Raw genomic sequence first — 14,159 nt, 5'->3', positions numbered from 1 at the left:
GAATCAGAGAATCATATCGAACAGAAGGAGGCTCTTTGAAAGAGCTATCCAATTAGTCCCACACCCCTGCTCTTTCACCATATCCCTGCAATTTCACCCCTTCATGTATTTATACAATTGAAGATGAGAAAGTTGTTTTCCTGTCTATAAAGCATTAAATATCTTAATTTGTATGCATTATATATGTTGTGGTGCCCTCGTAACAGAAAATGGCTTGGGGAGGCTCTCCTACACATTATCATTGCGGACTGTGTGAAATCTCTGAAAATTGACAAGACAGTGAGGACGAATGCTATCAGAAATTAACTGGAACCTGGGAAGGGGTGTATGGAGGAGTGACGGCATTTGAGTTTCCATCGTTCATTTCATTTGGTTAATTTTCTCCAACAGCTCATTGGGATCGCTCGTGGAAATCCTCTGTCCCCCGAGATCAGTGACTTCCGATTGGTCAGCAACAACTTAGTAAGTGTTTCATTTTAGGGACAACTACCGCCAATTGTGAGGGAAGTGGGTGAAAAGGGTTAAAAGGCGATCATAGGTGTATATACTAATAGTTCCTTCAGTTTGTAGTGTAGATTGTACACTGCATTATAGGATGGGTGTGCTGTTGGGGTAAGCCGGTTACATGTTCTCTAAGTAGTGATGTTTCATGTACGTTCCACATTGAGTGTGTTACCTTTCTTTTCCTTTCTAGGATAACGTTAGTTCTGACGGCGTTCATTACTAACACATGGACGCAACGCTCGCCGCCTCCAGGTCAGAATGGGATTTTTAATGACCTTTTTGTCTCGGTATAAGGACTTCTGAGCTACTTCCCTTCTCTCCCTTTTTATGTAGGTCTCTTACAGAGTGGTTGTCAGGGGCGTCTCTTCTGGATCCGGCTGGATGCTTCCTTTCTGCAGGATAAATCGTGGACTCTTGGGGTCACGGGTAACTCTCTCTCTCTCTCTCTCTCTCGCGCGCGCACAATATTGGATGCTGTTTTCCTGTTCTGTCCCAATCTCATTGCATCTTTCGATTGCTAGATACAAGCGGCAAAGTCTATCTGCTCACTCCACTGTTCGCAACCGAATGTGGGTACAGTGTATCTGAGGATCCGTTTGGCAATGTTGTGTTGCGTGCCTCGGTGTTGGCATGCCTGGTAGTAAACGAGGTAAGACTGTGCGTACACTAGATGTTACTAAAATTATATTTCGCTATTGGCGTTCGGAAACCGGTGGGTAATATTGACTAACAGAAAATGCTGGAAAAACTCAGCAGGTCAGGCAACATCCGTGGCGAGACATTTGAGTTTATTTTCTTTCCAGTTTTGAAGGGTTTCGGCCGGAAACGTCAACTCTAATTTCTCTCAACAGATGTTGCCTGACCTGAGGTTTTTCCAGCAATTTCTGTTTCCGATTTAGTTCGTTATGCTAAGGTGAAATAAGCAAGATGGAATGTGTGTGGAGCATAAACCTGTTTGGCCGAATGGCCTGTTTCTGTGCTGTGAATTCTATGTAATACTATTGCATGGGGTTCTTGCCTGTTCTGGGCCTCATTAATAATACAATCCCCTTTTCTGTGACCACTGAATCTTGCTGATGTGACCGCAGTGGTTCTGCTGGCTGGGTGTCCTAAAGCGCTCTAGGCATATCCAGTAAATCATCGTTTCATTTATAAAATGAGCTGTTTGACTTCTCATGGGCTCTGCTGCCCTTCTCTAATCCATTGCCAATATCTGATGTGTGCTTCTGCATCTCCACACATGGTTCAAGTCCCTGACCTTCATGCTTAAACACACAACGTCAGTGTATTCTAGTGACATGGGGTAGTGAGTGCTGATTTCAGACCAGGGTTAATTAAAAATGTCCCAGTAAAGGATCCCCTTGGAATGAGTGACCATAACATGGTTGAATTCCATATTCAATTAGAGGGTGAGATGGTTGGATCTCAAACAAGTGTGCTAAGCTTGAATAAAGGAGACTATGAAGGTATGAGAACGGAATTGAGTAGAGTGGATTGGGAAAATAGATTAAAGGGTAAGACGATACATGATCAGTGGTGTACATTTAAGGAGTTATTTTGCAACTTCCAAAAAATATATATTCCACTGAAGAAAAGGGTGTAAAACAAGACAGCCATCTGTGGCTAAGTAAAGAAATTAAGGATAGTATTTGACTAAAAACAAGGGCATATAAGGTAGCCAAATCTAGTGGGAGGATTGGGGAAACTTTGCAAGACTGCAAGACAGCAAAAAGTAACAAAGATTGATTAAGAAAGGGAAGATAGATTATGAAAGTAAATTAGCAAAAAATATAAAAACTGAGTTTTTAGTTATATAAAAAGGGTGGCTAAAGTAAATGTTCGTCCCTTAGAGGATGAGACTGGGAAATTATGGTGGGAAATATGGAGATGGCAAAAACACTGAATATTTTGTATCAGTCTTTACAGTAGAAGACACTGAATATCCCAACACTGGACAAATGGGGCTATAGGGGGGGGAGGAGCTAAACACTATCAACTTCACTAAGGAAGTGGTACTTGGTAAAATAATGGGACTCCAGGCAGATAAATCACCTGGACCTGATGGCTTACATCCTAGGGTCTTGAGGGAAGTGGCGGTAGGGATTGTGGATGCATTGGTAGTAATTTTCCAAAACTCCCTGGACTCAGCAAAGGTCCTGGCAGACTGGAAAACTGCTAATGTAACACCCTTATTTAAAAAGGGCAGTAGACAGAAGGCTGGAAACTATAGACTGGTTAGCCTAACATCTGTGGTAGGTAAAATATTGGAGTCCCTTATTAAGGAGACAGTAACAGGACATTTGGATAATTTAATAGGACAAAGTCAGCATGGTTTTATGAAGGGGAAGTCGTGTTTGACAAATTTGCTGGAGTTCTTTGAGGAAGTAACATAGGGTGGATAAAGGGGAACCAGTGGACGTAGTGTAATTAGACTTCCAAAAGACATTTGACCAGGTGCCACACAAGATTATTGCTTATGATAAAAAATCACAGGATTGGGGTAATATTCTGGCATGGATAGAGGATTGACTATCTAACAGAAGGCAGAGTTGGAATAAATGGTTCATTCTCAGACTGGCAATCAGTAACTAGTGGTGTTCTGCAGGGGTCAGTGCTGGGTCCCCAACTCTTTACAATCTATATTAATGATTTGGAGGAGGACCGAGTGTAACATATCAAAGTTTGCAGATGATACTAGGATGGGAGCGAAAGTAGTGAGTGAGGAGGACAAAAAACCTGCAAGGGGACATAGACAGGCTAAGTGGGCAGAGATTTGGCAGATGGAATACAATACTAGAAAGTGTGTGGTTATGCACTTTGGCAGGAAAAATTGTAGAGCAAGTTATTATCTTAATGGCAAGAAACTGGAAAGTACAAAAGGATCTGGGGGTCCTGGTGCACGAAACTCAAAAGGTTAGTATGCAAGTGATTAAGAAGGCCAATGGAATGTTGGCTTTCATTGCTAGGGGGATAGAATATAAAAATAGGGAGGTATTGCTTCAGTTGTACAAGGTATTGGTGAGTCCACACCTGGAATACTGCATACAGTTTTGGTGTCCATACTTAAGAAAAGACTTACTTGCTCTCGAGTCAGTACAAAGAAGGTTCACTTGGTTAATCCCGGGATGGACATATGAGGAGAGGTTGAGTAGATTGGGACTCTACTCATTGGAGTTCAGAAGAATGCGAGGCGATCTTATTGAAACATAAGATTGTGAAGGGGGTGGATGCGGGGAGGATGTTCCCAATGGGTGAAACTAGAACTAGGGGGCATAGTCTTAGAATAAGAGGCTGCTCTTTCAAAACTGATGAGGAGGAACTACTTCACTCAGGGTGGTAGGTCCATGGAATATGCTGCCCCAAAAAAGCTGTAGAAGCAACATCATTACATCTATTTAAAACAGAAATAGACAGTTTCCTAGAAGTAAAGGGTTATGGGGAACGGGCAGGAATTTGGACATGAGTCTAGGTTCGGATCGGTCATGGCCCTGTGGGGAGCGGGCTCAGGGGCCATGTAGCCTGATCCTGCTCCTATTTCGTGTCTAATTCTGTTAGATTCATGAGAGTTCAGTGATAGTAGATTGGCGGTTAGGATCACATCAGCCATGATCTTATTGAATGGCGGAGTGGGCTCGAGGGGCCGATTGGCCTAGTCCTATTTCTTATGTTCTTAAATGCTTTGTTTATGCTATTCTCTAGTGGAATCAGGATTTAATTCTCCTGGTCTGCTCCTAATCAGGTTTTTACTGGTGGATTGTGATGTAATGGCAGAAATGACTTTCTTTCTGATTCTGGATGGATTTCTCAGTGCTGGAATGACTAATTTTCCACTAGAACTTTGTTAAGCTCCAACTTTGTCAATTCCAGGGTGATGACCTGTTTAGGCTAACTGTACAAATTTGGATTGCTGCAATTGGTCATATGGAAAGGGCATCAACTTACCTACATACCATGACTTGTTCATATTTCCCATGGCTGGCGAGAGAAATCCTATGTGAACAGAATTATATGGAGGTATGCATTCTAGCTTTGTGGCAAAGACACTAGGGCTAATATGGTTTCATTCCATATTCAGACTTGCAGATTTAATTCAGTTCTTCACACTTTTTTTTTCCTGGACTATTGGTTGTGGTTTTTTTCTTGACTGTTTTAATTGTGACAAGTGTTGCTAAAGTAGATTCTCCCTTTTTTACATGTATGGATTTGTAATTTGGACAGTGAATCTTCTAGGCCTTGCTTACTGTTGTGGTCCTTGAGCACTTTCCATGTAAAAGCTGTAGCATCATCCAGCAAAGTGAACCATTGATTAATGAGTATAATAGATTCCTGACAGCTGAAATTGCACCCACTAAACTAAATAAACCTAAAGCACTTATTCACTGCAATTTTATTTCTTTAATTGTCCATTCTGTTTGAGCACTTCTACACATTGACAATTCAATACTTCTTTTTAATTTTCATGGTCCTTCTCTGGTACATTCCTATTGTACATCTAGAGGGAGTGTGGCAATTTGTTTGTTCCCTGATGCAGCAGGTCCTTGGGTGGGTCCCAACCTGCTTGTCGACCCCCAAGCAGCCCCTTGTGTTACAAGGGGTATGGCCAGTGACTAGACCCATAATGGTACAGCTGACAGCCAGAAAATGTATTTAGGGACTCTCCCTGCTGGACTTCCAGGGTTAAGGGAGAGGAAATTGGTGCAAGGTTCCCAGCAGCTGCAGGTTGGCACTTGATTAAGTCAAGGATTCATGGCTGACTGGTCATCTAGCTGAGATCTTTGCATTTGTTGGAAGAATCCATGCCACTAAGTAAAGTGGCTGCTCAGCCTGGATCCTGATGGTTGCAGTGTTGGGTTGGCAAGGATTCTTCCTACAGCTTTAAATTGTGCTCTACTTCTGTAGAAATTAGGGAGGAAGACCAGATGATTCAGCTGTTGGCTAGTTATTAGTGTAACTTAAGCTGTACATCTGATGAATTTAAATCTTGTGGCCATGTCTAACTACAGCTAGTGTTTATCTATGGATTTGGGATGAAACTATAGTAGTTAGGAAATACTAACTGAATTCTTGAGGGAGGAATTAACTTAGTTGTGCAAATTAAATTACTTTGGAGATGAAATGTATAATTTGAAATGTATAATTTGAAGTATCATTACCAGTAAAATGAATGGAGAAGTAAGGCAAGTAATTTTCTTCTAGCTTATTTATTGACTTGAATGACCTGTGTTTGGCATTGGGCAGGTTTCAGTACAAAGAATCATACCAGGAATTGAAAATGACTATAATGAAGACTGGATGGCAGCTATTCCATCAGTAAGTTGTTTGCCCAGCTTTTGTTCACTTCTGGAATCTGATTGCATTAGTTAAGTAACATGTTAAATATGGTTGTTTTAGGCACATGAAGCTGAAAACTCAGTTTGGCAAGTTGTATTTCATCTTCCTGAAGGAACTAAAACCATGACTGTGAATGAAACTTTGGGGGCTCATTACAGAATTGACACGACTGTTTCTCGGCTATTATTACGAGCTCCCTATAATGCAACCGAAGCTGAGCAGTTAATGGTGAGTACTGAGATGGCACAAGCAAATATTACTTTTGCATTATAATGTTCTAGGGTAAGATGGTTAAATTTACCCTTGTCCTTTTAACCCATCCAACCGTTTCAAAATTTCAGATCTGTGGAACAGACAACACGAGGATTTGAGTAACTTTTTTTTTATTTTTGCTTGCATCAGCAAGAGGTTACAAGTAAGCGTGCTCAAAACTGATGCATATAATACTCTAAGCATACACCGGTTTATTCCCTTACTTTAAGATCAAGCAATAGTAAGCATGTAGTGTTGGCTTACTAACACCAGCGAGTGGTCAGTTTGGCAATGGTTAGATGTATGACTTTTTCACTGGCAATTGACCCAGCCCCGAGTGTCTTAAAACAGCATCTCTTATACCCTTAAAAACCTGGGCAGGCTCCTGTGTATATGTCCCAAACTGAGACGAAATGATCGGCAGTTGATTTCCTCTTATTGGTGGCCCCCAAAGCCCTTCACACCACTTGCCTGAAGATGTTCCTGTAACGCCCAACAGTTTATTCCTGCTTGGGGTCTGTTGCTTCCATATCTGATTAACAGCTTTCGTACCAAGTTCCCACAGGAACCAATCTCTGCCTCCCAAAGCATGCTGGGATATTACATTTGGTCATGTTCTAGCAAATGGCTTATTCTTAGTCAGCTGTAGCTCGGTTGGTGGCACCCTTGCCTCTCAGAAGGTTGTGGGTTCAAGTTCCACTGCAGAGACTTGAGCACAAAATCTAGGTGACACTGCAGTGCTGAGGGTGGAGGTGCTCTTTCAGATGAGACAAACTGAGGCCCTGTCTGCCCCTTGGGTGGATGTAAAAGATACGATACCACTATTGAAGAGCAGGGATGCTATCCCTGATGTCCTGGCCAATATTTATCCCTAAATCAACATCATAAAAACATGGATTGTGGGAGTTAGCTGTGTGCAAATTGGCTGCCATGTTTCCTACATTACAACAGTGACTACACTTCAAAAATACTTCATTGGCTGTAAAGCACTTGGACATCCAGTGGTTGTGAAAAGCACTAAATGCTAGTTCATTCTTTCTAGGTAGAAAATGTGCCAATATCTAGCATCCGATCAACCACCTTCTACAAACAAGAATGGATGATCATCTTGATTGACACAGCAGTGGCCTGTCCTACTGGTGAGCTTTTTTACTGGGTGTCTTGTGTTTCTAAACCAAGCTATTACAAAATCCACAAGTAGTTTGCATTTACCCAACATGTGCACGCTAAATGTTTCATCCCTTGTCACAAGAAACCTCCCTATATATTCTCAAATCTACTTTACACTTGACTCTCTTGCATGTGTATTGTTTAGATACTTGGTTAATCCCAGGGATGAGGGGATGGACATATGAGGAGAGGTTGAGTAGATTGGGACGCTACTCATTGGAGTTCAGAAGAATGCGAGGCGATCTTATTGAAACATATAAGATTGTGACGGGGTTGGATCGGGTGGCTGCGGGGAGGATGTTCCTGATGGGTGAAACTAGAACTAGGGGGCATAGTCTTAGAATAAGGGGCTGCTCTTTCAAAACTGAGAGGAGGAACTACTTCACTCAGAAGGTGGTAGGTTCATGGCATATGCTGCCCCAAAAAGCTGTAGAAGCTACATTACATAAATTTAAAACAGAAATAGACAATTTCCTAGAAGTAAAGGGAATTAAGGGTTATGGGGAGTGGGCAGGAATTTGGACATGAGTCTAGGTTCGGATCGGTCATGGCCCTGTGGGTAGCAGAGCGGGCCCAAGGGCCGTGTAGCCTGATCCTATTTCGTGTCTAATTCTGTTAGATTCAGGAGATGGTTCTGTGATAGTGGATTGGCGGTTAGGCTCAGATCAGCCATGATCTTATTGAATGGCGGAGCAGGCTCGAGGGGCCGATACTCCTGCTCCTATTTCTTATGTTCTTAGACACTTTTTTGTATGTCACAAGTATTAATGTGATGAATTGGGATATACTACTTGTATCTTAACTGTCTGCAATCTTAGTGTTAAGATCTGTTTCGAGAGCCATGCCTTAATGATTTGAAGAAGCTTGCTTTGATTTTCTCAAGCTATTTTTAGCATTCTTCAACTAAAAAACCCAAGACATTAAGATCTTGACTTATGATCATACATTGAGGTTCAATATTTATTGCAAAATGCACTTGAGGCTCAATGGATGTTTATGAATTTGCAGTTAGTGAATACCATTGGCTGTTTGACAAAGTTGAGAAATAGACAAATATTTATCTAATCTCCTCCTATATTCACAGATGGCACTACTTTTGCTGAGAATAAGATCACCTGGCAAATTCCAAGAAGAATCCCTTCACTTAGTTTCCCAGAAGAACAGTTCTATGATGACTCTATTGTTATGGGAGTCAACCATGTTGTACTGAACCCAGATACAATAGCTGAAATGAATTATACATTGACATACAATGATACAAACATTGTTGTTGTCATTCCCACTGGAGCAGAAGGTGGTTATTACAAGGTTTGTAAGTGGTATTGCCAAGGTCAATATATGAATTGCACAACTTTATCTGTTGCAATAGTGGTGAGGACTACTTAATAACCAGCTACTAACTTGTATTTCAGAGCCACATCGCTCATGGACAATATGGCATTTTGTACTACATAGAATTATTTGTAGAACATCAATGGAAGCTAACCAAGTACACAGTGATCCATCCAGTTGCCACTCCCTTCATGCCTCAACCACCAATTGTGACCAATAGTAAGTAATCGGAGATGACCTTCCTTTTTAAATGGAGTAATACTTTGGATAATTGTTTTCTCTTTTCTCTCTCTCCCAGATACAATTCCAGCAAAGCGAGTGTTCAATGTTACTTTAGGAAACTTCCTTCCTGATGTAGAGCTTGTAACTCTAACTATTGGCAAACAGATAGTCACAGTGGATCAGGCAGATGAGATGGGATTCAAAATCTATGCAACTACATTGCCTAACGACACTAAAGCCTACATATTGGAAGTTCCATTTGAGAATGTAAATGTGAGGCAAGAGGTAAAGTGGCTAGTCTAATCTTTGTCCTGATGTACAGATGGTATCCCATTGGTTTAACTGATTATATCTTCATGCCTTTCCTATGTTGTAGAAACGAAGGTCATTACTTGACTTCACAATTGCTAGTTATTAAAATCACAAATTTTATTAGGTCATTGCTCAATTGAAGTAATCAGAACTCGACCAAAGCATTGGTTGAACTAGCAAGCTTTTACACTAAATTATCCATTGTCAATATTCATTGTGGATAAATGTGTAAACCTTATGTAGCCCACAAACTGCAAAATCCAAATTGAACTTTTTGAACACTGAATAAACAGTATTTAAACAATAACCTGCCAAGCTGTTAAATGCTTGTCAAGTGGAACCTTATGGGCTACCTCCAGGGGCATAGCTGGTCAGACAGCCAGATTTGATTGAACAATAGCCTGAGCTGTTCTGTAGTCTTGGAACAGTCTATTAATTCTAATCCTACTCTCACCTGAAGTCTTGGGTTGTTTCCTTCAGTGGCTGCCTTTTACAGTTTTGGGGGTGGGGTTGATCATAACAGATTCAGCAGAATACTGGATTCTGAACTAACTCAAATGCACCCAATGTCTTTTTCTTGCTAGCTGTTCTGGAGTTTTGCATGGTTTTTGTGCTGAGATTGCCAACTTCCTGAACCCAGGGGGGTTCAAGATTGCAGCTGTGTAGTACACTTCTCAAGGATTTAAATGGAGGCTTTTTTGCAAACCCTGCCCCAACCCCTAGATTATTCTAAAATCTTTCAAACAATTTAGATAAAAGTGGAAACTGTAGAAATACAAAGTGCAAGTCAATAGCATTCATACTAGTGTGGTTAGTCTAAGGCTGACTTGATTGTGCCTAGTAATATGGGACTTGGTGGTTTTGTCAGGAGGCAGTGTAATTTAGTGTGGGGGGGGGGCAAGCACCAGTAATCAGGTTCTAATACAATAGCACAAGTATTAACACTGGGAGTCAGTTGTCATATGTGCCCAACTACTGTAGAACCTACAAGCTTTTTTCTCCAATCTGAATTGCAGAAACACTTTTTCCTTGCAGCATCTACATTCTGACATCAGATGCTATATATTGAATATCATCTACACATTCAACATAATTCCAGAAAATGAATTATTTATCCAGCATGTTGAAATAATACAGGAAGTGCCAGATATTGGTGAGTATTTAACACTGTTTTTGTATGAACTGGACAGTCCAGAAAACTAACTAATTTTTTCCCCTCTAGTATTGCCCAAGGCCACTGGATTCTGTGATGAAAAGAACCTGTACCTGCTAGTAACTATTGGGAACTTGGTGCATTACTGGCTTCCATTCATTGGTAAAATGCTAGTAACAGCACAATCTGCACATGATTATGGGTACCTGCTTGTGGAGAATACCACCCATACTTTATTTGGTGTCCCACTCTCTGCAATGGGTGTAATTTATGAGGTATGTGTTGCACATCACTTTTTGTTACTTCATACGAAAAAATATAGAAGCTAACTCCAGCCCAACTTTTTTATTTTAGGAACTGAGTCTTCATGGGACTGTAGTTAGGCTTAACCTGACCCTGAAGGACAAAAATACATTGAGGATTGAGATCCCTTTCTCTGTATCCTGCAGTTTTCCTCCTGTAGATCTTGCAGGCAAGTTCTACAATGTAGGCAGAATCTGGATTCAAAAGATTAACCTATAATTATGAAGTAAACACTTTTTTTCATTTTATTGGTAGTGTGCTTTCCAAATGGAACCATGGTGGTCACTGCAGTTGTAGATACACTACCTGACCTAGATCCTAGTAAGATGTTACTGAGGGATGGAAAATGTCAACCAATGGCATTTGATCATGATAAAGCCTTCTTCCAGTTTCATGTTAATAGCTGTGGCACCACCAGAACAGTAAGTTGGAAGTGTGGTGTCTCTGCTGCACTTTAAATTGCAACTACAAACTCCTCCCCATTTGTATCCTAGAGTATATGGCTTTTGTGGCTAATCTTGTACTGTGTAACTGTTTAGATTAAAGGGAACTACTTGATCTATGAGAATGAAGTTTCATACCCAAGAGAGCTGATTCCTGTTGACTTCCCAGTTATCACTAGAGACCCAGATTATCGGTAGGTACAACTATGCAAGATATATATCTGTAGACTTTGACTGGTGGTGGTAAAAGCTTGCTTGGTTTTTCCCAATAGGTTAACTGTCTCTTGTCGGTACCAAATAAACAATACTGTAGCCCTTGGGTTTGTGAAGGGACATCAGAAAGACACTGGTCACAATTCTACAGCCTATGGATGGCAAATAGTGAGGGGTAAGCATGCCTGTTGGTCTGAATTCTGTTACAGAAATATGGAGCATACTCCAACTTTGCTTTGAAAGTAACTTCCCATAGTCCATAACCTTTTTAAAATGCATGCCCACAACTACCTTTCCTATGGCATTTGGATAAACTGAACTTTGCTGTAGAGCATATAACTCCTAACTGTAGACTGGTGTATTGGGCAAAAAATGGACTCGTGCTTCAATATATTTACTCTTGACCTTGCTAATCTACTGTAAAATGACCTGAAAGCCATTACCCACTAACTCACCTGTTCAGAGGCTTAGGTTCCTCACTTGGCTTGCTATTGTATTGTGAAATGTATCCTTTGAAAATACACGTTCACATTCAATGTTCAGGCTAATACAAACTGGGCAGAAGATTGGTTAGTCCTCATCTGAATATTGTGCAGAAGCTTTTTTTTTTTAATTTTAGGGCGCAAGAATCCAAGGCATACTTTGGACCTACAGTCAAGGATTTACAAAAGTAAGCTGGACAAACACTACATTTTTGATCTCTTCATTCCCTGTACAAAAAACTAATAAATTCTGCCTCCATAGGTGCTGATTACTTGGATTTCTACAAAGATGATGAATACCCAGTGGTGGTGAATTGGACAGAATCCCTCTATTTTGAAGTTGAGCTGCTAAACCACCAAGATCCCCAAACTAACTTATTGTTGGATCAGTGCTGGATGACTACAACTCCTGATCATAATAGCCCACCAGAGTGGCGCATTATTCAGGCTGGGTGGGTAATAGTGTACATGTCTAGGTATTACTTCTCCTCCCATTGTCTGTCTAAACTAAATGTCTGTCTGTCTGAACAGTTGTGAGAATAAAGAAGAAATGTTCATGGCTGCCTTCCACCCAGTAACCAACAGTATCCAGTATTCCCACCAGTTGAAAAGATTTGAAGTAAAAACATTGAAACTGTCTCCTGCAGAACAAGCTGTCTTGCCAAAGAAAGTAAGTCTGGGGGTTGCACATCAATTTCACAAGGCATTGTGGGAATTGATCAAACCATTTCACCTAGCTTACAAAGGACATCTTCCACTTGCTTAATTTAGCATTTCACATTGGCAATTTCCTCAGATGCACTTAATTCACTAAATGATCAGGTTATTAACAATGCAACTATATTTACAGGTATACTTTCACTGCAGTGTTTGGGTTTGTGATAATAAGCAATTAGCTACCAACTCTTCTTGCAATGGGCAATGCACACCTGGAAAACAAGGTAAGAAATGGCACATGTGCAACTAATTTGAGCTTGAATGTTCTATGCACTGATGCTTAAATTCTTGCAGGTCCAAGCACCCACCTGGATATGCGCAAAGATTATGTATCACTTGGAGAAGTGTGGCTTTTTGCTGGAACATTGTTGGAACAAGCAAAATGAACCAAGTGAGTTTAATACAGATTCAAAATGAAGGGATGCCTTTAAAAAGCAATGTAACTCTTGCCTAATTGGTCCAATCACTGCCCATTTGGAAGTTTAGTTCTGATACTGGATGCCTAAACCAATTTGACTTGAACTACTGGTCATGCTCAACAGTTTCTTTTGTATCCTTAAGTGCTTGCTTGTGGTAACCTGGGGTGCTTGATTATCCTGCTCACAGGTTGTTGGAGAGGAATCCTCCATGTCCTGCTCAACAGGACTCCTGTTAAACTAATGACTAGTCTGAAATAGCCATCTTTCAACCAGCCCCCATAAGCTTGATGTCTCCTGAAGATGTTGAATGTACCTTTATCAAATCCCCACTTGATGACTAGTGTTGGCAGGCTATTCCCCAGGTGATCTTTCAGCTGATTCCTCTTAATTGGATGTGAGGTTGCACTGGCTGCAGGATTTCCACGAGCCACAATGTAGTTAGGTGGAGTGCAGGTTTTTTCCTTCCAGCCCAGAATTGCTGCAGCACCTAGTGTACCTAACTCTTGGCAGTTCTCCAGGGTCTCAGCTGGGACTGTTTGGTAATGTGTTTAGTATCATGTAGGGACATGTGAAGGCAGGAAGACATTCAATCTGTTTTGTTTTTCAGGTGTAATACACCCTTACTGGCTGTGGGTGCTGGGAAGCTGTTCAGCAATCTTCTTAATTCTTATACTAATTCTTGTAAAAATGCACATGTACCCTTGAACAAATAAAACCTGTTGAATTTGAACTGGCTTGGTGTAAACTTTTTTAAAGCAAGGGTTAATTTTTCCTGGAATGAGAAATACTTTTTTCTCATTACTATCAATCATTGTATGGTGCTACAATATAAATCCAATTAATGGTCTTTTCAAATATTTGTTAAACCCTCCCCCATGTACAGATTTCCATATCTCTTTGGTATGTGGGTCACATCACCTCATGTAGAAGTTTCCACATTTATTTGAAATGCCTGTAGGTGGTGCTACACGTCACTGTTGATCGCTCTTAACAGATGGCTGGCTGCTACTGACTAACTCCAGACTCGGCCACTGTTGTAGAGCACTCGTCAAATCTCATCTGTTGATTTATGGCTTTAGGTTTTTAGTTCTCCTCCTACAGATAGAATGAAAGGTAATGGACAGCCTGGTATGCAAATGATGGCTAGGATAATCAAAGGAGAGTTCTGTCTGCCACACTATTGCCATTGTAATAGTTGAGGTAGAGGCTGGAGTTGACCATTATGCTGCATGTTTCAGCAGATTGTATAAGCTCTGAATCTGCCACAGTGAAGGCCATGATTTGACTTTAAACATCCATTTTACAA

The 14,159-nt window shown here is 40.8% G+C and overlaps 1 protein-coding gene across 1 annotated transcript; it reads left to right on the top strand.

Annotated features, from left to right (window-relative positions):
- The first annotated feature begins 515 nt into the window (after nucleotides 1–515).
- LOC147112529 (uncharacterized) lies at nucleotides 516–13,583 on the top strand. Its single transcript, XM_085996860.1, has 23 exons — nucleotides 516–612; nucleotides 695–756; nucleotides 838–930; nucleotides 1,026–1,153; nucleotides 4,372–4,518; nucleotides 5,743–5,814; nucleotides 5,896–6,063; nucleotides 7,130–7,226; nucleotides 8,342–8,565; nucleotides 8,670–8,808; nucleotides 8,888–9,096; nucleotides 10,159–10,276; nucleotides 10,346–10,551; nucleotides 10,631–10,748; nucleotides 10,835–11,001; nucleotides 11,119–11,216; nucleotides 11,295–11,410; nucleotides 11,855–11,905; nucleotides 11,980–12,169; nucleotides 12,249–12,387; nucleotides 12,568–12,658; nucleotides 12,729–12,825; nucleotides 13,461–13,583. The coding sequence occupies exons 1-22, from the start codon at nucleotides 596–598 to the stop codon at nucleotides 12,818–12,820; spliced, it is 2,742 nt and encodes a 913-aa protein (XP_085852986.1). The 5' UTR covers nucleotides 516–595; the 3' UTR covers nucleotides 12,821–12,825; nucleotides 13,461–13,583.
- Nucleotides 13,584–14,159: the final 576 nt, after the last annotated feature.

Source organism: Somniosus microcephalus, chromosome 9, assembly GCF_052327205.1.
Source record: "Somniosus microcephalus isolate GS21.2 chromosome 9, FLI_Smic_1.0, whole genome shotgun sequence".
Classification (NCBI taxonomy): Eukaryota; Metazoa; Chordata; class Chondrichthyes; order Squaliformes; family Somniosidae; genus Somniosus; species Somniosus microcephalus.
The sequence above is the reverse complement of the archived record's forward strand: the minus strand, read 5'-3'. Positions and strand labels throughout refer to the sequence as shown.